The 24,292-nt window shown below is 49.8% G+C and overlaps 3 protein-coding genes across 8 annotated transcripts; 1 reads left to right on the forward strand and 2 right to left on the reverse strand.

Moving 5' to 3' along the window:
* Window positions 1-1,306: 1,306 nt before the first annotated feature.
* On the reverse strand, window positions 1,307-10,934 carry LOC107316488 (interferon lambda-3). Its single transcript, XM_015868018.3, has 5 exons — window positions 7,819-10,934; window positions 7,406-7,483; window positions 7,157-7,300; window positions 6,978-7,058; window positions 1,307-6,613 (listed from the first exon to the last, which is right to left on the reverse strand). Exons 1-5 carry the CDS (start codon window positions 7,978-7,980, stop codon window positions 6,518-6,520), a joined length of 561 nt encoding a protein of 186 aa, XP_015723504.1. The 5' UTR covers window positions 7,981-10,934; the 3' UTR covers window positions 1,307-6,517.
* Window positions 10,935-11,080: 146 nt separating this feature from the next.
* On the reverse strand, window positions 11,081-15,760 carry LOC107316486 (putative methyltransferase DDB_G0268948). 6 transcript variants are annotated; one of them, XM_085553473.1, is made up of 8 exons: window positions 15,066-15,156; window positions 14,009-14,038; window positions 12,951-13,087; window positions 12,675-12,835; window positions 12,364-12,577; window positions 12,033-12,133; window positions 11,701-11,838; window positions 11,081-11,435 (listed from the first exon to the last, which is right to left on the reverse strand). In XM_085553473.1, exons 3-8 carry the CDS (start codon window positions 13,059-13,061, stop codon window positions 11,345-11,347), a joined length of 816 nt encoding a protein of 271 aa, XP_085409599.1. In that variant the 5' UTR covers window positions 13,062-13,087; window positions 14,009-14,038; window positions 15,066-15,156; the 3' UTR covers window positions 11,081-11,344. The 6 variants fall into 6 exon arrangements, with proteins under 6 accessions (XP_085409599.1, XP_085409600.1, XP_032301716.2 ...); XM_085553474.1 differs by having other exon boundaries at window positions 11,081-11,458; XM_032445825.2 differs by lacking the exons at window positions 14,009-14,038; window positions 15,066-15,156 and adding an exon at window positions 15,595-15,760.
* On the forward strand, window positions 15,168-23,305 carry MREG (melanoregulin). The gene is made up of 5 exons (XM_015868017.3): window positions 15,168-15,476; window positions 18,338-18,497; window positions 20,982-21,072; window positions 21,825-21,988; window positions 22,131-23,305. The coding sequence occupies exons 1-5, from the start codon at window positions 15,385-15,387 to the stop codon at window positions 22,248-22,250; spliced, it is 627 nt and encodes a 208-aa protein (XP_015723503.1). The 5' UTR covers window positions 15,168-15,384; the 3' UTR covers window positions 22,251-23,305.
* The last annotated feature ends 987 nt before the right edge of the window (window positions 23,306-24,292 follow it).

Here is a 24,292-nt window from a genome sequence, read left to right on the forward strand (position 1 = left end):
AAATTCTCTTGTGACTTCCCTAAATGCAGCTTTTCTGTGCTCTTGTGATAGCTCTATATCCAAACACATTCCAGCTACTGGAAAATGAAGTCACAGTCCCTGCTGCAGATACACATTAGAGATCAGTCATCAGGCCTGAAACAGCAGCAGGTTCAGGCAGAGCTCAGGACGTGATCTGTGTTTTACTGGCATTTTCTCAGCATTGGTGCTACTCAGTATATCGGATAATGCTAACAGAACTGAAACCAAGCTATCCTGGGGGGCAAATGAAAATCAGACCCCTTCTTAAGGGTTTTATCTTGAGAACTGTGTTTTAGCATGACTGCAGCATGATTACTTCTTGACATAAAACTGCTGCTTTATCTACTTGAACACTCCTTGTCTTCCTGTTTGTCTACAGCTTCCAGGCCATCCCCATTATCTGTGGAACTGCAATCCTTTCCCCATCCACACAACAGACAGAGTACAAGTAGATGGAAAAGCAAGTTTGTTTGGATGTCAAACAGCAGATGAAAAAGAGCTGGAGAATACAGCGCCTTGGTGGTTTAACTTCCTTTTTTAGCACACTCACCCACCAATGTTGGCCTTCTGGTATTCCTAATAATAGCTTTCAGGAGTCAGTTTGTTTTCTACAGAGGAACATGGCCTGTCTGGACATTTTAGACCCTTAAGAGCCTTGTACACACAATTGCAAGAAAGCAAAATCAGTTCTGCTCAAAAGACACAGGCAGCTAAACCAGTTAAACTAAAATTACCTTTTGAGAAGGAAAAAAAAGAGGCAAAGAAGGAAACATTACTGATTCTACTGAATATTCCAATGAAAGAGGCAGCCCAGGAGACTTGGGAACCTTGAGGCCCAAACAGAAAAACCCTGCCTTGCAAATGATGTGATGCCCAAGCTCTTGCTATTGCTGCACTCGGAATGAACCTTTGCAAAACAGTGTCCGTTGATTTGGACAGCAAAATGTTGCTGTACTCCTTCAGCTCAGTGACAGTCAGAAAGGAGATAGAGCATTCACCACCCTCTCATTTCATGGGCAAATCCAAACCTTAGTACATGGTCTTTTACTGGTTGTACAGAAACTTGAAGCAAACAAGCAAAAAAAGGAGAAGCAAAAGAAAGAGAAGCAAAGATCTTCACTCACAGAAAACTGCTCAGCAAAGCATTAACTGCCTTTCCTGGAACTGTAGCAAAATCGGATCAACTCCATTCTCTTTTCCAACACCTGGGGGCGCTTGCTTAGGGGAAAGGGAAGATAACGTGGGAAACAACGGCACATTAAAAGACAACGTCTCACGTATCAGAAAGAAAATCGGCCCCAGTCTGTGCACTGCTCATCTCAACAGGCAGACTGCTCCTGTGCATGGCCACGAGTCTCATCTCACACTGGCCACCTGCTGCTCAAGTGCTCCTGGACTTGTTGGGCCAATCCTCCTGCTGCATCTGCTTGAACCTGGTCCAAGGCAAGGTTCAGCAAGAAGGACACAGAATTCCTCACAGGTTACTGTTAATAATGAAGTAGCATTAGTCACATCTCTAAAATACCTCCTAGGAAGTTCATCGGCTGCTGCCCACCACAAACTTGAGGCAAAATCAAGACTCAGCCACAGAGAATTTTAATACAGTTTAACAAGTCTTTCTCACAAGTGGAAAGTGAAGGTCCTTTCTGCAAGACCAAGGAACTTCCCAAGGTTACAAGAGCTCTGATTCAGCATGTCTCAACCTCCACACACCAAACCCTTTCTGAGAATGGGGTACAAGAACAGGAGACAGTTTAGTAGGAAGCTTTCACTGAAAACAAATAGCTCCTGTGTTTATTTTCCATTTCTCTGATAGAAAACAAAGATAAACCCATTCAACTTACATTTTGAGTTCCTTGAATAGTTTTCAATCCCCTGAGGGATGTTGGTTCTGCATTTGTACTCAGCAAGCCAGGAGAACTAAGATCACACATTTTCCCCACAGAAGAGAACGATATTAAACCCTGTCAGGCTGCACATTTTTAGGCCCTGATACAAAGGCAGGTTGAGGATATATCTTGTTTGTTCAACTCTTTTGAAGCTAAGACTCCTGATTTAAAGTATGAAGTTAAAAGCAACGTGATATTACACAATCTGCGGTGTTTGAAGAGTGAAGGAAACCACTGGACACACAGGATTGATATCTTCTGGTGTGGCAGGAAATATACCCATTGCCAGTCTTTGCTTTCCACCACTCTGTTTGCTTGTTTGGGTTTAGCCCTTGCTGCCTTTTTCACCTCCCTTTCTCAGATAAGAGTATCACACTTCTATGCTGAAATCATTACTGACTGATCTCTCACACCTGTAAGTGGCTTTGGAGCCTCAGAAAGGAGATGATATTATGCAACAGTAACCATAGCAATGGTCCTTGTGCCACTGTAGTTGCTAATTCAGGGTCATGTAGCTGAGAAAAAGTAAATATCTCGGAACTGTGATGCAAGATAAACGAGGTCATTGCCATGTGCAATGCTTTGCCTCCTGCACACTTCAACTTGAATCTGCTGTGAACCACTTGGGAAAAAAAGCAGATTGCTGTAACTTGATTGTGGTGGTTATGATGGCAATTTCAGACCATTTTTCCACATGCAGCTTTAACGAGGTCCTCTTAAAAAGGAATCTTAGGAATACTTGCAATACTGACTAACAGGTAGCCAGCTGTTTTGGGTACATCACTGCAGACAGTTTTGGAGCAGAGAACTCTAAGAGAGCCACCCCAAACAATAAGGAAAACAGCACTGTGGGTTACATCTAGTGCAGCTGAGATTTGATGTATATCTTATAACAAACAGCAATGCAAACCTCTGATTATGATCAGCGCATGTTTGCCGGTTGCTGCTGCCTATCCATGACCTGGAGTTTAGCTGCTGCTTCCTCCAGGCACTGCTGACACCAGGTAACCAAGTAGCAGAGTGATGCCCTGAATCGCATTACAAGGCTGTAAAATCATGCTGAATTTTGTTTCAGAGGTTTGAGATTCTTGCCTTGGTCAGCCCTAATCTTGACCTTTTTAGAGTTGCCTTTTATCTATGTATCTGTCTATATATGAACCATGCAATCTTATCTTTCCACCTCCTGAAATGTAGACCAATTGCAGGGCTTCATGTCCATGGGACAGTGGTGGTCACAGCCCCCAGTGGTAACCTGGACTTTGGAGCTAAGGTTAAACTATATAGAAGCCAGAACTAGACCATGACAGGGTGTTCAGTTTTCAGCTTTTGGCTTTCACAATGATTAACCCAGCACCCTTTTTCCTCCTGGTTTGCTATTGGCAGGATTTGCTTGCCTGTAGAATTGACATGGTCTGTAAGTCCCTTCCCTCCAATGACTTGTGGACCTCTGTTTTGCTATCTAAAGCGATCCCTTGCTAAGACAATACTTGAAGCAGCATCACATCAACTCAGTTATATTCCTCCAGACAAGAGACCACAGAGTAAACTAGAAACAAAGAATAGCATGGAAAAGCATTTATGAAGCAGATCTGAGCTTTTCTTCATCTTTTTCGTATCAATAATAAGGCCCATTAACACAGCTGGAATTCCCTCATGGCAATCGATGGCACATCTGAGTCTGAATGCAAGAGGCCATTTCTTAAAACCTGAGCCTTGAAATGTCTGCACAAAAATATTCAGGTATTACATCTTCCTGATGGATAGTTTCCCATTTCCTCTAAGTTTGGCATAAAACACAGCCTTCTGTTCTGGAAACCTACCGCCTCAATTTCCTCCTCAAAGATTATTCCATTTATCTGTTCAGTCTGTGGCTGCTGGGACTGCAGATACTGGGGCATTTATCTGAGTGAAGAAGTGACAGTGCATCGTGAACCATGTCTCAGCTGCTCTTTCTTAGCTGTCTCAGGGCAGTAAGGAGCTTCCATTCCAAAAAGAGCACAGAAATCAAACTGATTTTCATAATGAGAAAGAAGTGATCTCAGCATGTTCTTCAGATACCTCAGTTAGAGTGTGAGTGCAGAAGGAGAATCAGGGATGTGCGCTGCCAGGGGACTTCTCAGGGAGCAGAGAAACAGGATTGGGTTGAGGCTATAGAGGTAAGACCATAAGTGAGACATCTGGAGAGCAAAGGAAACAAGAGGAGTATTATCACTAACTCACATGGGCAGCCTGGAGTCCCAGGAGCCTTCAACAGCTACCTATCCTTCAGCCTGTCCTTCTAGTCCAAAAAAGCTGAAGTTTTGCATCAGAATGAGTAATCCACCAACCACTCACACATGTGCAGAATTCACCGGCAGATAGAAGTGAATGTTATCCATCAACAAGCTCTTTTTTGTCAGAGCAAATTAAAAGCAATCCAATCTCACTGAACACCACCTACTCTGGAGGCAACACAATAACGTCACAAAACGATTCCTGATGGTTCCCAGTATAATGTATACAGGAATTAGTGTGAACTATGAACAGCACTGAATGGTGGTAGAAAATACAGTATCAAGAGCACTGGTATCTAGCATGTTAGAAAATAAGGAGATTCAGTAGTGATGAAAATTAAAACAAGCAGTGGCTTGAGCTACTATTGTAAACTCATGCAGGCATTTGATATCAAGGACTAAAGAAGGATTTTCCTATTACTTTTAAGAACAAAGAAAACTGAAAGTCACATTCAGCCAGAGCAGAAGAAGGTACAAGAAACTGTACCAGCTGACTTTAAGTCAGTCACCTTAAGAAATCAAGACCAGAAAGAAATGTCCACACTGCACATCAGTAAGATAAGGGCAGCCAGAGCATTTTGTTTCAGAGAAGGGATGGAGAGCTGAGAGCTTCTACTACTTCAAAACCTTTCCTAATAGACACAGGATGCCATTGATGTAAGCAGACATTGGGCCCCTGGCCCTCAGCATCCAGGGATTTTACAGAGAGCTGGGAAAACATTGGCTCTATCACAGTCCCTGCTTGTCATCCTCTGCCCACTCCAGCTCTGGCACAGAGCTGCTTCATAAGAATCACCCAACAGAAAGCCTTACCTGTGTTGTGAAATCTCTCTTCCCGGAACCATTCAAGACTCACCTGGGTGTATCCCTGCACAGCTTGCCTTGACTCCAGAGTTGGGCAGGATGCTCCTCAAGTTCCTCCAGGCTTGAATAAGCCAAAGCCTCATATGCACAAAAAAGGAAGAAAAAAAACCAACACCCTCACTATCATTGCTGCCCTACACATTACTGTTACTTTACCTTAATTTCAACAGAAATCCACCTCCTAGCAGGAGCTGTTCTGTCACAGCAGCCTTTTAATCACCCTTTCTTGTAACAGTATCAGATGAATCAGCAAATTGCTTACAGTTGTGCATAATTCTCTAGGGTATATCAAGGCCTGGCAGCCAGCAGCTGGGACATTTCTTCTGTTTGGTGCTGTACTACAAATCAGTTCCAAAGATGGAGATTACTGAAGGTTGCATTGCCTTTGTGCCACAAGCAGTGCACAGAGTCTGTGGGTAACATGAACCTGGGTTCTGATGGCAGAGCTGGGGGCAGAAGTTGTTTATTAGGTGATACAGTGATGGAGCTCAGCTGCTGACTTTCTCAATTTGCAGAAGATCTCACCTGTGTGTTTTGGATCCCCTTGCTGTGATCTGAGGAGATTTCTTGCCCTGGTGTGACCTTCACATTTGCACATAGCCACCAGCTCCCCTCCTCAGTCACCTGTCTTCAAATACACATCTGGGCCCAAAGCAATACAAACTGAATGAGGTTCAGCTCTGCTCACCCATCCTTTTTCTCCTCTCCCTGCAGGGTTCTTTCCTTCCCCAGCACTCCTCACTTGTCCTCACCTTGTAGTTGATAATTAAATCATACAGGGATCTTCCGAGAGCTCCTGGGATGGCCAAGCTTGGAGCCTTTCCCACTCAGGACTGGGATGCTTTAGGCTTCAGACTTCTCATGTTTGGTGCTACCCATACTGGACCAGCAAGCAGTGACCACCCCAACCACCATGGCATCTATTCATCCCAAAAGTGAGCCCTATGGCAGGTGTCAGGGTGCACCTGCAAATGCCCATCATCCATATTGGTATCCTCCCCACATGATTCTGATGGGATGATACTATAGCAAGACATTGTGAAAACATGATGGCAGCTCGTCAGTTTAAGGTATTTATTTTCTTTTTCATGTTAAATAGTATGTAAAAATAAATTATCTATACAAGTAAATACATGTAATAAAGTGTATAATAAATAGCGAGTACAGAAAATAGATCTCCATAAAAACAGTGTTTTGAAAACCAGCAAAACAAAGATATACAATAAATACGCTCATCCTCATTGAGCAGTACCTTTCAAGAAGTGCATTTCTTTATGTCTCCCTTAAATATTTATAAATACACGGTACAAAACCCCCCCACAAAACCCACAATAAATTAAAAGGCTGTTACAAAGTTGTTCCCTGAGCTCACATCAATAAGACACAAGCTAAAACAGGAAAATATAGCCAAGCTTCCATAAAGCAGCGTGAGAGCCGGCGGTGCTCCCGGGCGGATGCAGAGCAGTGGGGCTAAGTGCAGTCCTCACGCTGGGCTGCGCACCGCAGGTCGTTCAGGACTTGGAAGATGTGGAGGATGGCCGAGGCCTCCAGGCAGCCGGCGGTCTCCTACAATGGCAGAAGGGGAAGTGAGCACAACAGGGATGGAGCACAAACAGGACCTGTTGGTATATTGGGTCCTTGGTCCCTCCCTGCTGAGTGCTGCAGGTTGTAATGCAGGCTTCCCTGCATTGCTTGGGGTTGGGAAGTCAAGTAGCTTTATACGGGTGGGCAAAACTCTAGACATAGTTGGAGGTGCTGATAAATGCCTTTTTGGCTGCTTCTTAACAGAGGAATGCTAAAAAGGCTTCGGCTCGCCCTTGATTTGTACACTCTGAAGTGGAATTTAGAGCTTTTGAATACAAAGTGATGAGCTGTCTGCTAAGGGGGCCCTGGAACCACATCAGCCTTCTTGCCCAACATCCTGACTTACCTTCTTTTTGGCTGTCTCCAGCTTCTGCAGCCAGTGCCTCAGTTTCCCAGAGGGATGATGTGAAGGTGCCTCAAGAGCCAACTGCAAGGAGAGAGACTGTAAGAACCAGTGATGCTCATGGTGCTGTCACCAACACCAATGCCACCGAGCTGGGGCTGGAGGGCTGGGGGGACACTCACGCAGTCTCTCAGGTCCTCCCGGACTTGGGTAAGGAAGGCCAGGGGCTGTTGGCTCGTCTCAGCCAGTCTCTGGGTTGTGGGGTTTGTGAGCATGGTGATGGTGAGGTCCAGCTCAGCCTCCACCAGCGTGATGCGATCAGGTACCTGCAGACAAGAGCACAGTGGTTACAGATCTGAAGCTGCCTCGGGGTGCAGAAGAAGGGGGTCCTGCCTGGAGGAAGGGTTTCCCTTCCATAGTATCATCCTTACCGACAGCTCGGCCGTGCTCCACTTCCGATGGAAGAGCCTGGTGTTGCATTTTCGGTTTGTTAACAGCATGATGTCTTCCTGCAGGTGAAACATGGGAGAGTGGGGACAGATTGAAAAGCTGCGCTTGGATTTGGGGCTATGTTTCACAACCCGCTTCATCCTCAAGAAGTGTGAAACCAAACTGCTTGTTGGTATCTAAGGGCAGGTAAGTTCTGCTGCTGGGAAATGCTGTCCCCAAACTGCCTGGAACACATTTAACTTGTCCCTGTATACCCAGAAAACATCCATCTTGTCCAAAAACACCCCAGAAAACATTCATCTTGCTGCCCAGGGCCTGAAATTTAGCTGCCCCTCTGCTTCACTCCCCGCCAGCCGATGCCCCCAAGCCCAATCTCGTTGCCCTTGATACTCACAAACTGCTCCTTCATCCTCTGCACTGCCTTCAGCTCCAAAGGCGCAGGGAACTGGTACTTGGAGAGGCTGCAGCTCTTCTCTGGGGTGACCCGGGGGAAGGCGCCCACCAGGAGGGACCCCAGGGTCCCCATCAATATGATTGCGAATCCGTAGCGTATCATCTTCGAATCAAAATCAAAGAAGTATAAGAAGAAATAGAATCAGGTGTGGTGGAGGTGATCCTCAAGTCGCTTCTGCTCCTACTCTGCCCCATCTCCCTGGCTTTTAAAGGACAGGATTGCACTTTCTGCTTGACAGGAAAATCCGCGGAGCTGCAGCTCTGAGACGGGAAAGTGAAAGCAATGGAGAGGAAACCCCGAGGCCACAGGTGCGGCCACAGGTGAGGGCGCTGTGGGGATATGGCGACCGGGACGGGGCTTGGGACATGGTGGGACCCCACAGAACCGTGCGTGGCTTTTCCTCCCTGTTCAGCATTGATGGAAAGTGCCAATACAGCATCTTCACAGCGCTGCCTTGGCAGCTGTAAAAACATGCCTGTACTACAAGAAACCTGCCCTTTGCCTAAGGTAACCTGAGCCGTGAAATTATAACTGTGCTTTGAATGTCATGCACTAATCAATCATGAAGTATATCAAAATATACCCATGTGTGTAGAGTGACTATGCAATAGTGTAGCACTGAGTAAGGCAGCCACAGCACTCAGTGTGCATCCAAAAGCTGCCGTTTCCTCAAGGTAACCTGAGCTGTGAAACTACATCTGCATTTTGTTTTGTGCATTAATCAATCATTTAATGTAGAAAAATGTAATCCTGTGTGTATAACAAGCAGGGGCAGCTGGAGCAGGTTATTGTAGAATCACTTGAGTTGGAAGGGACCTTTAAAGGCCATCTGGTCCAACTCCCCTGCGATGAACAGGGACACTCAGTGTATCGTGGGACTGGACAGGCAGGATGAGGAGTGGTGCAGCTCAGCCAGCAGCAGCGCTCACTTTGCTCAGACCGGATGGAATTAGAGCTTGAAGCAGAGCCAGGACAGCCAGATGCAGATGTAAAGCCTGAAAGCGCTGGAGATGTGGGCTTTTTGCTCATGACAAGTCATGGACAGCAGTGCAGGACCAGGGTCCCACCAGCACTGGTCTATGTGACTCATTAATACAGCTAAGCTCAATAATTAAAAGCCTGAGCCTCAGTCAAGGCTCGGTTCTTCATTAGCTTGTGTGCTCCAAGCTCCTCTCTCCTTTCTGTCTACTTAAAGAAACAGACACATTGAAATAAATGCATTTTATTCAATGCAACTTGCTCACACTTGGTACAGCCATGAAATACAAGCCAAAAGCAGCTTAAGTAACTTCACAGAAGTTACCCAAGCTAGACACAGAACATCCATAACAGAAAAATCCCATGAGGTGTTAAAGCTGGGCACAACACCCTCAGTGCGGCTGGAGCACTATGCCCTACATGGGAGAAGGGGCAACACGCTCATGGACAATGCCAGCTCACCCTCCCCTTCGGTCCAGCTCTTGCAGTCCCATCTACACAGGGGATTTACCCCAAAAACCTGTGCCCATTTCTGCTGGCTGCACTCAGAGCAACCATAAAGATACTCTGGGGTGGCCCATTGGGTGTCATAGCAGCATCACGTTGCTGTGGGACTTGGCTCCTTTGGTTTGTCTCTTCTGTCACCACAGTGTTTATTTCCCCAGGCATCGTTTCTGGTTGGCAAAGCGTAATGAGACGTCATTTCTTTACACGGGCAAGCAGGAAATCCCAAGGTGCCAAAGGTAAAGTGAAAGCAGAGCAGGGAAGCCAGAGCTGTAAGCACAGAGCACTGGAGCATGACACGCTGCATGGTTCCATTGGGGACACTGAGCTCTGAGCAGCTGGCTGGAAAACCCAGACTCCTGCATAAGGAGCTGCAACAGGACGTACCTCAGCCCACTCTGACTGCATTTGGCATAGCTCCTTTGAACCTGGCTCTGCCACTGCAACAGCTGTCACCCACCACAGCAGGACCCCTAAAGCCACCACAGGCTGGAGACACCACAGCCAGCCCAGCAGGGAGGCACAGACAGCGATGCAGCCCCCTTCTGCTTCTGCCTTAAAGAAAACAAGCAGCTACTTGGCCTCACTATATGAAGAAATTGTTAATTGCATTCCACATCTATTGACTATGCTGTTAATACATCGGGTGTCGCAAACAATGATAGGTCCCCCAGTGCTACAGAGTGAAAGCAAAGCACTGGGGAGGTTCGCTCTGCTTTTCCAGAGCAAAAAAATCCCCGACAAGCAGGAGATCCCCAGGTGTGAAAAGGAAAGCAAAACAGGCATGGCTGTACCAAGTAGTCACCGGCGCCAGGTGAGGCCATCGCCCTGTGACTCACCAGGAGGCTGGCACAGGGAGCATTGGCCACCAGCCATACTATGCGGTAAGGAGGGCCCAGGAGCTTCTTCCCCACAATATTGGAGCTGGTTGTACAAAGACTCGGGGGGGGAAAAAATGTGAGGCAAGATAAAATAGTGCCCAAATCCAACAGGCGGCCACTCCGCACATCTGTCACTGCAGCCATCCCACCTGCTGGTGCCACTGCCAGCCCAAGTCTGCTGCAGTGACGCAATCCATGCTGTTACATCACCCCTGCATCATCCCTCAGAGGCCAATGTAAGGAGAGCTGTTCCAACAAGCAGCTGTGAATAAAAACCCGCCTTTTTTTTGAAAGCTCTTGTGCCAGTGCTGTAGGGACGCGGCCTCTCCAGCCCTCCGGGGTTTAACACAGGGGACAGCCAGGGGAACATTGCCTCACCTGTGGTACCCCATAGGGATTGGCTGGCCACATCCTCCCCACAGTTCTTCCATGGGAGAAAAATCTCATGGGACTGATGCACAAAATCCCTTTTTGTGGGAAAGGGGACCCACACCCCTCATAGACTGCAGCTCTAGGGCAGTTTTCCTGCCTGGGGCAGGGATTACAGGAACTGGAGACATCCCCATTGAAGCTCAGTGCTTCCAGAAAGCAAACAGCACAGGTGACCAGCACCTGCTGAGAACTGGCTTTGAATCACTTCATTTCATGGAGTGGCACACAATTATCTTCAGTGCACAGAGCAGATAAAAAAAACTGAGGCTGGATCCAAGGGATATGAAAACATCTCTCTGCAAAAGCAAGCCCAGGGAGGCTCAAGCTGCAAGAGCTCCACGCCAAGGAATTCTACAGGGGCCAGAGCAGCCAGGTCAATCAAGTCTCTATTAGAAAAGCCAAACAACTCCACTGTGCAACTTATTTATTGTTAAAGAAATTCAGCTGTTACAGTATCGGATGTGGGATAAGAATCACAACCACCCTGGTCCCTCCAACAGGAGGGTGTTGGGCAGACTGGGAGCGTGGCACAGACAGGGCCCTGCATTAAGCCCACGTCTGCTTACAAAGATTAAGGCTTCGATCACTGAAATCGCCACTGATCTCCCCTTGAAAGAGCAGGGTGTTCAGAGTCCTGCTTCTCCCAGCACCAGGCCAGGAGGAGGCTCATATCACGCTTCCTTGTGCCCCAGGATGCAGACGTGCCTCACCCAGAACTCCAGCGGGGTGTCACGTGAGGGAGCTCCCATGGTCTCCAGCAGCCTGCAAGAAGCACAGGAAGGGTCCTCCACCCCCATCCAGCCAAGTAGCACCAGGTGTGGGGAGATAACCACAACCAGGGATGAGATTCTTTCCTCTAAAGCACTTCAAAGCTCAGATTACCAATTTACATGAACCCTCTCACAAAGCAGTGCACCCCTCCTTCCCCTCAACCCCACTCTTGGTTCACCCTACAGGAAGGCATCTTTCATGCCCTGCTTATTTTCATAAAAGCCTTTATTATTATTATTATTATTATTATTATTACCTCTTTTCCATCTCTGGGAGAAGGGTTTTTGCAGCCTCAGGGTCATTCTTTATGAAGACTTGGTACGGAGAGGCAGACTCTAAGTAACCAACTACCCCAGCAACCGTCATGGGAATTTTATCATAGATGTTGGTGATTCTAGAAAGGCAATGGAGAAGAAAGGAGCACTGGGGCATTAAATACAGGCAGTAGAACAAGGGTGAATGCATAGTGAGGTGATGAATAAAACCCATCACATCATCCATGGTCCAAGCATCTCCTCGTGGCAGCTGATGGGTCAGGAGCAGTGTTCTCACCCACTCACAGTCACGCACCAAGGTTCTCCTGCTCACCTCTTCTTGTCTGGAAATGGCAAAGCCTCAAAGATCTCCTTGTAGTCTTCCAGGACATGTTTTACTCTACTGTGCGAGTATTTTAAGAGGTGGCCCCAGGCCTGTAATGACAACAGATAAACAACCATGCTGAGCTCTCCATTTCCATAGAGCTTGGTGCCTGAGGAACTTACACTTCTATGACACCCCTGCTCCCCTCTCCCCATAGCAGCTCACACTGTAGCCCCCTCAGCACCTCACCCCATCACTTCTCCCCCTCAGCACCCACCCATCTCTGTACGTTACCCCCTGCCTAGCACATGTGAGCCCCAGTCTCGGTGCCCTGCCTGACCTCCCGGAAGATTTGGGTCAGCTTTTCAGAGCAGTCCCCATAGTGCAGGCTCATATCAGTGGTGTAGGTGCTGATGGCCACGCAGCCGCCCGGCCGCAGCACACGCTTGGCCTCGTTCATGAACTTCTCAATATCAAACCAGTGCGCGGCCGTGAATGAGGCCAGGAGATCGACCGAGGCATCCTCGAAGGGCAGCTCCTCCGCCGGGCACACCCTGTGGACGGGGGGCAAAATAACAGTGTGTAATGCTGGAAATAATAGAGCAAAGCACGAAGCTAAAGGGCACACAGGGTTCTGCCTGCAGCACTCACAGGTAGGAGATATTGGGAGGAGAGGGGGCAGCCTTGGCCTCCTGGATCTGTGCGTGGCTGATGTCGGTGCCCACCACCTTCTCGAAGTGCTCAGCCAAGAAGGCTGTGCCTTGCCCTGAGCCGCAGCCCACATCCACAGCCAGCTGGGTGCAGCTGGGAGCCTGCAGGGACAGGGGGCACAGCTCAGCAGCAGCACCCCAACTCCCAGCCCTGCTCATATCCCACCCCAAGCGAAGGGGTAAGGATACAAACAGAGCACAGCTGCGGGGCACTCACCTTCTCCTGCAGGTAGTTGAGGATGATGTCCTTCAGCTCCTTGCCGGGGGCAAAGCGGTACTTGAGGTAGACGGCTGCATGCTGCGTGCCCTCAAACATCTGCGCAGCCATGCTGGGAGCACAGGGCCCGTCCTGTCCTGTGGGGACAGCGGTGCTCAGCCTGCACCCAGCACCAGGACTTTGCCCAGGCCCCTCCCTCGGCGTCCCCAGCCGCGGGGCTGTGCTCGGAAGCCGGAAGGCTCAGCAGCCATGGCCCGTTTGTGGCAGGCGCTGAGTAAGAGAGACGGAACCAGGGAGCGTGACGGGACGTGCAGCTCCCATAGGGACGGCATTTGCATGCAAAAAGCTCGGTAGAACAGCACAGCCCGTGCCGTTTGGGCACACCAGGCAGGGAAGGGTTACAGCTTGTAATGCAGGAAGAGCCGCTGCTCTGTGTTCCGGCTGCTTTCAGCAGGGAGCACGCACTGGCTGCCCACCCTGCAATGCTTCCATCCGCTCCCTGCCGCTTCCCCAGCGCCCCCAGCTACTCACGACACCAGCCGTTCCCAGCAGCACCCCAGTCACCGCTCCCAGGCTCTCCTGCCGTGTCGGGACGAAGGGACGAGGCCACCCACCCTACAGCCAGCAGCGACGGGCTCGCTATGGGGCAGAACGGGGCCCTGCAGGGCTCATTGCACGCAAACACCACGGGTGGGGCCACGCTTTCCAGGAAAACATTCCCACCCCTCCCTGCGTAGCTGGGGTGAAAGAGCAGCAGCCGGCCTCACAGCGCTGCAGCCGGGCTGCAGGGCCGACTGCTCCCCCTAGAGCTGCAGCGCCGTGCGGCTGAGCTGCAAGTACAGCATCATAAGGTCTCTGCTGTGGGGTTCCTAAAGCCTTAATGCAGCTTGCTGCAGCCTGGGAGCTGGGCTTCCCCTTGGTACAGGGACTGTGGTAATTAGGCATAGCGTAATCTCAGAGTGCACACAAGGGGATGATGAGCAGCCCCAACAGCTCAAGCAGCAGATACCAAAGGAGAGCAAGAACCAAAGCCTGTGGGAACCCCAGCCCATACTTACTTCTCCGTGCTGAAGTCCTGTCCTCATACCCTGCAAAAAGAGGAAGGCTCCCAAGGTGCTTTTATAACCATGCTGCCAGCATTAGGAGCAAAACCTGGGCCAAGGCAGCCTGTTGGCTTTTTGCATGCCTTCAGGGCAGCAGTGCTCACTGCACATAGCTGAGCACAGTAGAGCCCCTGCTTCTATCTCTGTTAGTGATGGAACCACAAGGAATAGGCAAAACAGGGCCTGGAGCCCCATCTGTGCCAGGGGTACCTGCAGCACCGTGCAGAAGTTGGTAATATTGCACTTACTTTTTGGAGGCAGTGATTTGCTTTTAAGACCCCAGAGAGGCTTTGGCTCTTGGGAGACATTCCTTTGTTTATGGCATGGAATCATTCAGGTTAAAAAAGACAGCTAAGATCCCCCAAGCCCAACACCAGCCCACCCCACCACGTCCACTGCCCATAGCCCTCAGTGCCACATCCCCACTGTTCTGCAACACCTGCAGGGATGGTGACCCCAGCACTCCCTGTGCCAATGCTCTGATGGAAAGGGAACAACGTTTATCATCATCACAGAGAGGAATAAAGGGATATGAAAACACTCAGGCTTTCTTCAAGGCTCCTTCTGAACCCGCAGGGCTCAGGAGCTGAATGACTAATTGCTGAGTGGTGTGTGGGATGAAGGCTCCAGGCAGGGAAGGGAGATGGCCACGGGTGAGCTGGTGGGAGCTGCTCACACCCCAGGCTGCGTGCTGCTTGTGATCCCCAAAATACAGCCATTGTGTAAACAAGGCAGCAGCCCAGCAGATCCAAGGGGAGGGCCAATGCCTGCTGCTGATTTCTGAGTGCCCATCATTGTATGGGATGGGGGAAATCGCTGTAGGAGTGCTGAGGCCGGGTGGGATGGTGGAGATGCGTGCGGTGAGCAGCACAAAGCCATCGGTCCCCGAGCATGATGAAAGGGACCCTGAGCATGAGTGCTGGAAACCAGAACCCGGATAATCCCCTCTGTCCCCGATCCCTGTGGGAAATAACCCTGGGGGCCCCCCCATTGCTGGGCACAGACCCCCAACCTGAGCGTGTCCCGGTATGGGTACGGCACTGCTGCTGCAACGTGCGGGCGCACAGCTTCACTCCCGAGCATCCGAGTGGCCATAATTCCCCGGAAGGGGATGGTAATGAATCGGCGTCGCCCCGGAACGAAGAAGAGGGGGAGAAATATGAGCGTGCCCTGCCTTCTTCTGCCCGTGCCCTGCGTGCTCGCGCTGTGCGGGGCCCCGGAGGGCGAGCGCGATGCCCTGCGGCGGCTGAAGGCGCGGGGGAGCCGGGGGGAGCTGCGGGGGGAACCAGGGAGGGGCACGGGGACGGGCAGAGCCCGGCAGTGCTGCGCCCATGGGGCTGGGCGCCTGGCTGCGCTCGCTCGGCGGCTGCTGCGGCTGCTGCGGCGGGGAAGCGGCAGCCCCTGAGAAGGAGCCGCTGCTCAGGTGAGTGCCCCTGTCCCCATCCCATCCCTGCTCCGGGTGATCCCATCCCGTTCCCGCTCCGCTCGCACTGGGGCGATGCTCCGAGCACTGCCCCGCTTTGCCCGCAGCGCTCTCCCACCTTACGCTTCTCCCTTTTCCCCAGCTGTCATTCCGCAGCCGCTGCTCAGAGATTCCGAAGCCCTAGAGGGATTTTGTCCCAGCCCCCAGCTCGTTTTCTGCCTTGTTTGGGTCTCATTCCCCATGGCACAATGCGTGTCGGAGCACTGCTCTCAATTTTCCCGCAGCCAAATGAAGTTTTGGAGAGCAAACCGTGTCTTTCACCATAGAAACCGCCCGGCTTTTGTCTTCCCATTTCAAGGGTTCGGGGCTTTCATCGGGGAGGCTGAACTGAGAAGCAATGGATGGGGTCCCACTGGGGCTGCTGGAGATGCCCAGGGAGGGGAGCTGGAGGTCTGCAGCACGGGGCACCGCACTGAGCCTTTGTCCGAATGCAGCACGAGGTTGAAAGATGACAGATCTCTAAGCCAGCCTGCATGGGAGGGGGTCTGCAGCAGCACCCACACCCTCCCATGGCACCGCAGCGTTTCCGAGAAACATGTGGTGACCTATTTAGTTAGCGGGGACTGGCGGCAGGGATTGAAGCACCCTGATTTGGTGCTGTTAAAAGCAGCTCCCTAAATAATAAGCAGATAATCTCAAGGATGGGGCTGGCGGGCCAGGAAATTCGCATTAACCTCCCGAGAGCCCAGCACACAGGCAGAGAGGTGCGGGTGCTGCCGTGCACCTTTCTTTAGCAACGTGCCTCTCTGCACCGATCCAATTAATGTCATAAGCAGGAAAGCAGAGGCACCTGCTGTTGCGCAAGTGCGGCAGCATAATTAACCTGATGGCCTAATTGCTGGCTTGTCCCCGGATGGGAGGCTTTTGTGGTTTTATATTGCAAAGTGGGGGTCTTGCAGCAGCCTTGTTTAAAAGGAACAATGCAAACAAACTGAGCATTTGGCCTCCGAGTCTTGGGATGCATTAAACTGGGCTAATAGCAGCCCAGAGCAGAAGTCTGTTGATGAAGCATTGATGCTTCTGGATAAAGAGCAAATTGAAGCTGGTCCAGTCCCCGTCTGGTCCCATGGAAACAGCTGCAAGTGACACAGATGGGAAGGCATCCCTTCCCGTGCTGTTTTTCCACATATTTCCTCATTTTAGTGATGTTCAGCCCTGCTGTCAGCTCCGTGCCCACACTTCCCATGGTTGCTCCACACGTTTGTGGCTCCCAAGCACAGATTGGGCCCCTTCCTTGGGAATCATCTTGCAAGACACAAGGGAGTGGCTCGCAAAGCCAAGGTGTGTTAGTGTCAGTGCCAAAAGATCTTACAGTGAGCAGGGTGGGTCAGTGAGTGGGAGGAAGCAGGAGGATGCTGATGAGCTCACATGGAACAACGCCCCATAGGCTGTGCAGGGTGAGAACCCCACAGAGAACCCCTTGGTAGAGGGATCTCTGGTCCCCCAGGAGTTCCATGCTTGGTTGGGACACCTGGAGATGTGCTGGGAGAGCTGAGCAGTGCCATCTGCACCCTGCAACCTACCTGTTCCCTTGGCTTTAATGAGAGATTGGGAGAGGTGATCCTCCCCTTGTTACCTGTCACTCAGGTTTTTGGTTTGTGGGAAATCTATTTAAGGAGCAGCTTTTAGGGGTTTATCCACATGCTGGAGCTCCCCTTAGCACCCTTTGTAATGCCTTGACATTGGGGATAAAGCACTGCAGAATGACCAAGGTTGGATGGATGGATTCCTAAAGGAAGGAATGGGTTTGGATAGCAAATGGAATCAGCAGGGGGTTGTTCTAACACAGAGTAAGCATGAAAAGAACATAATGAGCTCTGGGAGGTCCCTTCCAGACCTGTCAAATCTGTGGCTGTGAAATGCTGCAGGATAGCTGCTGGTACCACTGTGGTACTAGCAGCCTAAAATATTCCCCCATTTGTGGTGTTTTTCTTTGGTGTCTTGGTTAGAAACATGGGGGCCTGATGGAAGCGTTCTGCTAAAAGTTCTTCCTGCAGAAACAAACTACCCCATAAAAGCCTTTCACTTCCCACTCACAGCACCCAGCCATAAGCATGGGGTTCAGAAGTGCTCTTCATCACCATGTGGGGGATGATGCTCAGGAGGTGATGCTCTGCCTGCTGCCCATTCATAGAACTATAGACTGGTTTGAGTTGGAAGGGACCCTTAGAGACCACCTGGTCCAAATCCTGTGCAATGAATAGGGGCACCTACAGCTCCATCAGGTGCTCAGAGCCACGTCCAGCCTGAACTTGGTATCTCCAGAATGGGGCATCCTCCACCCCTCTATGCAACCTATGCCAGTGCCTCAACAACTCTATTGTAAAAACGTCTTCCTTATATCCAAACTAAATCTCCCCTGTTCTACTTTGAAACCATTTCCCCCTGTTCTGTCACAGACACTGCTAAAGAGTCTGTGCCCTTCTTTCTTACAGCCCTCATTTAGATGCTGAAGTCATTCTTTAAACACTGAGCAGACAAACCCAGGCTTTCCTTAAAGGCTTCAAGTGTTCCTATCTGGGTGTTTCCATCTGAATTCAATTTCTGTCCCATTGCAGGGCAGCACTGGGGAAGGGCTAATTCCATCTGCCCCCTCCCATGTTAAATGGATGAGGCCAGCTATTTAGGTCCATCACCTGGCTAAGATTTTCCCAAGCCACCCCATTTCCAGGCTTACCCATCCCCAGCAGCATCGTGTGCTTTGTCCCATGGCCATACCACATTTCAGCTGGCAGAAAGGGACTTTGGGAAGGCTGAGGTGACACTGGGTGTTAACACAGCCTCATGTCCCCTCTCTGCAGCAACAACAACCCATATGCTTCCTTTGGGGCCACACTGGCACGGGATGAGGAACAGAACCTGTGGAGCACCCCGCATGATGTTACCCACACAGAGGCAGATGATGACCGGGTGCTGTACAACATGATTGTGGGCCGGAGCCAACTGGACAAGGACTCTGAGGTGAGGAGATTACAGTGTGCTCTGAGATCATCAGCTCCATTTATTTCTCAGTTTGGGCCACTATTTCTCTATCTGGGGGTTTCTGTGCTGGGGATGCCCACCACATCCTGGGTACTGCAGCTCCAGCGCAGCATTAAGTGCTCCTCTAATGGGCGATTATTGAGGAACTGGCACAGAAGGGGAAAAAAAAAATCATCCCTGTTACATAAGCACTGTTTTGAAGCCCTGATTTCTTTCTCCAAAGTACTCTGTGCACAGGAGATTTCAGCAGCCTGATTAGGACTGCTTCATTCATGCTCAGCCCCACTGCTGTTACAGCTGGGGAATTGGAGGCACACAGGGTGAGCAACTCCTGCTGCTATGGGGTGCTCCCAGCTCTCCTATGTCCCACCAGGTCCCGTTATTTGTGCAAAGAGAATTGTTGAGGGCACACAAGCTGCCGCAGCCTCCAGCTGCACCCTTTCTGAGTGGCAGTAGGAGGAATTTGGCCTGGAGAGCCAACATTCCAGCCCTCAGCCCCAAATCTCTCTGTCCTCCAGTGAGCATTGGAAAACTAGGCCAGCTTGCATTGCCACTTCCCCTAATGAGGGAGGGAGAAAAGTCTAATTGAAGAACAGTGCCAAGGGCATAATCTGCTTTGGGAGCTGCTGCTGGCCCTGGGAGCAGACAGATGCCACAGGGCAGGGAATGGTCAACAGCAAACATGACACAAACACAGCACCTTTTTTTGTAAATCTCAGTTAAAATAGGAGAAAATGGGAGAGCTGCCCCCCCTGGATGTCTGTGTGCTCACTGCATCCTTCCCTACCTGCACCGTGGGGATTTAGGATGCTGGAAGGACACAAATTGCTGTTACCCCACGTCTCCATGTGGCATCACCATTAAACCAGCGTCTCATTTTCCTTAAGCTAATCCATTTCTGCTTCTGCATTCTGAATCATGAGCCTTTCTAACACCGATGCCAATAGTGTTAACTTATGGGCACTGAGGAATCAATGAAAAGAATACATTTTCCTCCTTTATACCGGTAAGGGGCTGGCAACACTAATGCAGCCCTTGAGATCAAAGCTGCCATCCAAGCTCAACAACGCTTTGGATCAACATTGCAAAGCGTCTTTTTCTGCAGGATGGCCCTGCAGCACCATCAAACCTGTGGTGTAAAATAAAACCCTGTAGCACAGGGAGGTGACAAATAACAGGAAATGGGTGATGTGCTGCTCCCACGCTGCTTGTCCACCCCTGTAAAGCATCATTTTCTGCACTAAGGCTGCTCCTTCACACACTCCCCAAATTCTTCCTGGACAGCACAATGTTAGAGGTCCTCTGGGACTAGATTCGCCTCCGTGGAGAGACTCAGTAAGCAGGATGCATGAGAAAGCTGTAACCTAGATTCCCTCAAAACAAAAATAGATGGGAAATCACACTGCTCTTAATCCAGAGAGCAGCAGGAGCAGCTTCGCTGTGTGCTGGCCACTCGGATTAGTGACTTTCAGGGAGGGCAGGACCAGGCCTCTTTTTGCTGGCAGTCTTAGCCTGTCCCTATGGGTGTTCATCAGCATCACAAACTCAGGGAGCAGGATCCCAGTAGGATGGCCCATAGGTGCACCTGTTCATTCTGCAGGAGCATATCTGTGTCACCTGCTGCTCAGCAATGGCATTAATCGAGGCTGTTAGTGAGAGGAAATGATCTGAGTAATGCTACAACCCCACTGTGCTGGCACTTCCGTCAGTGCATCCTTTTCGGTGTCAATGTGTGTTAAATCCATGTAGGAGAAATACTCCTGGTTGTGTTCCAGTGCAGGAATGTCTTTTTCTACAAACAGGCATCTCTAATGACACTGATGCAACTGCAATAATAACCTCAAGCCCTTCCCCTTCACGCAGCATCCCATTATGCAGATACAAAGGTTGAGGTCAAGTCTGTGGATTTAAGCCATATTAGGATAAAGCATTAATTGATCACCTGGTAGTCACTGAGGATAGTAATTATTTCAAATGGTTCCAGCTTGGCCATCCAGCATCCATGTGCACCCCTCTTCCTTGCTACATACTGAGGGATGTGGTCTAGAGGGGAAATACTGGTGGTAGGTGAACGGTTGGACTGGATGATCTTGGGGGTCTTTTCCATCCTTGATGAGTCTATGATTTACAAAATGCTACCACAACCTTTAAAATAGCCTAGTTTTATTGTTCCCAAATGCTTCTGAAGACCTACTAACTCCAGTTAGATGCCAGATCAGTTTGGAGAAGACACTGTGTGCGTGACCTTTGTACAGCAGCAACTTTTACCTTTCTATAGGCTATGAACAGCTATTAGAAAAGGTGCAATGCCAGTTTAACCACCAGGCTATGCAAACAAGGTGTTGCCACAGTCCATGGAATGTAATTACAAGCTCTGGCTCCATTTCTAGATATTGTAATTCCCAGAAAAGCAGCAGAGGCCTCCTCATATGCAAATAACTATGATACCTTTTTGCTCTGCAGGAATGGCAAAAGCTCAACTATGATATTTATACCTTACGGCAAACACGGAAAGAAGTGAGAAGCAGGTGGAAGCACATTTTGGAGGATTTAGGTAAGATGAAGGACAAAACAATGTCTTTTCTATGGTGCTGAATGAGAAGAAGCCCAGGAGCCACCAGCAGCAGGACGGCCAGTGGTGAGGGCCCAGGAGAGCCCTTCAAACCCATGACAGGTTGGGCACACAGTCATCCATCTCAGGTTTCCTTTTGCAATACCTCACCCTGTGTTCTTCTAAACAAGATAAGCGTGGAGAAATGAATATTCCTCCCAGACATGAAGACAGACACACCTAGTTTTCCTCCCCAGCTCCTACCAGCTGATTGGAGCCAAATCACCCACTCTGTTTGCTCCAAAGTGAATTTGATATGTTCTTTCAGCAAATGAAATTGCTCAGCTGCAGCCCTCCTGCTCCAGGTGGCTGGTGGCTAATGAGAGGAGGGCTTGGAGCTGCTCCAGGGCATTGTCACTGGGAGCAAAAGAGGTGGGGAGCTCAGCCACTCCTGCCCTACCTGCTGTTCTGGCACTTAAATGGGAGGGAATGCTGGGAATTCATTATTCATTCAGCTTGTGCATCACCACCAGCTCCCTAGTGATAAGTGCAGAGTCAGTGGTGGCAAATACATTTAAAGATCTCATGATCACCACACTAATTCAGTTCCCTCCTCCTTTCTTTCCTTTGGCACCCTTGCTATGAGAGATGGCGACTGCTATATACCAACAAACACACATTCACTCATTTCTGCACAGGGACACCCACTGCTCTCTGCACATTTGGCTCCTCTCTCTAACACACCTTCTCCCCAGGTTTCCAGAAGGAAGCAGACTCCCTCTTGTCAGTGACCAAACTCAGCATTGTCAGCGACTCTCAGAACATGAGCAAAGCCCGGGACATCCTGCTAAAGCTCTCTGAAGAGACAAACATCTTCCCGACCAGCTGGGAGCTGTCTGAGCGTTACCTCTTTGTGGTGGTGAGTAGCTCCTCACGTGCATCCCTCCTTCTTGCTCTGGCTCTGCAAGTGAGCTCAGGTGCAGGGAGCAGACAGATGACCCACGCCAGAGGATGCTCAATGATGTGGTGGCAGTGACTGTACAATCCCATTGCTTTGGCAGGACCGGCTGATCGCTCTGGATGCTGCAGATGAGTTCTTCAAGCTGGCCAGCGTGGTGTACCCAAAAAGAGCCAGCATGGAAAGAGTGGATGAGAAGTACGCCCCTGTCATGACGCCCTGAGGAGCATGGGGACAGTGGGTTTACCTTCCCTTGGGAACGCTCCTGTGCCAAGGGATTGCAGCATGAGTAGTGCTGTTCCCTGTTTCCCTGCCCAGGAGTAGGCTAGCAATGCCCTTCAGGGAAGGTGTGGGAAGGGGCTCCCAGCAGACAGGAGCAAGAACTGCTGTAGCGTAGCCCTGGTGGGAGTCCACCAGCTCTGTGGGGGTATGCAGATAGGAACAGGGGAACCACTGCACCAGTAGCTGCAAATGATGTCCCTAATGACAGCATTGTGAGGATGTCCACCTTGTCACCTCCCATGGGATCTCTACCTCTGTCAGCCCTCACAGACAAGAAGGAAAAATACCTCACTCACCTGCAACCTCGTGACATTTCTCAGTGCAGCAGTCCCATTCTTTGTCCCCAGTGGGTTGGCCCAGCAGATCAGGACAGGACTGACATCAGCATCCTGGCTCTGTTGGGTGCTGGGTCCGCAGCGATGGGCATCTGGAGGAACTCACGTCAAGGGATGCTCAGCCCAGCACAGTGAACAAAGGTGGATTTTAGCAAGGCTCCACGGTTGGACCTGCTGAGAAATATTCCTCCTGCAACACCCTCGGATTGATCACACCGTCGTCTTCCTTCATTTCTGAACATCTGAGCCATAACTGCAATAATAAAAAAAGACACAAAGTTGGTGGACCATGTATATGGTCAGTGCTGTTAATGAAGATTTTTAATGAGCACCCTTTGTATCTTTCTTGTGTGTGTATGTGTGTGTAGGTGTCTAATAGCGAGCAATAATCTTTAAACACTGGATTTGATCATTTGACAACAAGTGGAAGTTCATCACTGGTTAACACATTTGCTGCTAATGGACCAGTTGAAAATCCTGGTTACAAAGGACCTCCCAAAAAAGCAAAATAGAGATTTTATCTGTTTATATCTACAGAGTTTGATATATATATATATATATTTATGAAATGTTACTGTTTGTCTGTCTTCTTGGGAAATATTTTTTGTCAGCTCTGGACATCAATGAAACCTGAATTTAATAAACAAAACCTAGCACAAAACCAAGGCTTCCTGCTCTCTGTGACCCCACTGGGGCAACATTAATCTCAGCTGCTGATAGCAAAAGGGCTGAGCTTTTTCCAGATCACGGTCTTCTGCAACCTATTCTCCACACCCTTACACAGCTTGCTGGTTGACTTGCAAGTGAAAGGTCACTTTCTAGCCTAAGACCAAAGCCTTCATGCAAGGTGATGGGGATTGAATTGAATTTCAATGGGATTTGGAGTTTGGTACCCATTTCCCCATTGATTTTTATTTTCTTTTTTTAGGTGCAGTTCAGCTGAACTTTGGAAAGTCTGCCATGCTTTTAGAGAAAATAAACCTTAGTGTGAGGCAACTCACGTGCTCAAGGGTTTGGTTTGAACAAGCTGTTGCAGAACAGGGAGATCCGGCAGTCCGGGGGACACAGTGCCAAAGCACACATGGCCCCACAAAAGCCAGCCCGTGGGATATCATCACTTTACACTTCACAAGTAATGCAAAGCTGCCTGATGGGTTCCTAAATCACTTCTGTAGGGCAGGGAGGAGTAACCAGGCTGAGGGTTCGTGCTTCTAATAATGCATTGGTCTCAACACAGGCCTGCCTGAGGTGTTTAAGGACATATTTAAGCTTTAATTCAGGTTTTAACAGAGGCTTTGGTATGGACAAGCTGCTTCACAAAGTGGCCCAGGACACGTTGTTAAGCAGCAAGTCCCCCTCCATCGAAAAAGATGGAGCAAAGCCGTCAGACCCTGCCCATGCCCATTAACTCCAGTGAACACCCAGCTCGGAGCACAGCTGTAAGGCAGCTCAGTGAGCAGCAGAGGCCACTCTTCCCTTAGCCATGCTGTGAGTAATCACCTTCAGAAGGCGGTGAAACACTGCCAGCCTTTTCATGCTTACACATCACCTCCAGTCTACCAGCTCTATGAGAACAATCCAGTTCATATGATAACAAGAAACAAGCAGACAATGAGAACAAATCAGGGCGGCTTCTTGGAAGTGAGAC

Source organism: Coturnix japonica, chromosome 7 (assembly GCF_054131305.1).
Source record: "Coturnix japonica strain WE chromosome 7, WE-NBRP24, whole genome shotgun sequence".
Lineage (NCBI taxonomy): Eukaryota > Metazoa > Chordata > Aves > Galliformes > Phasianidae > Coturnix > Coturnix japonica.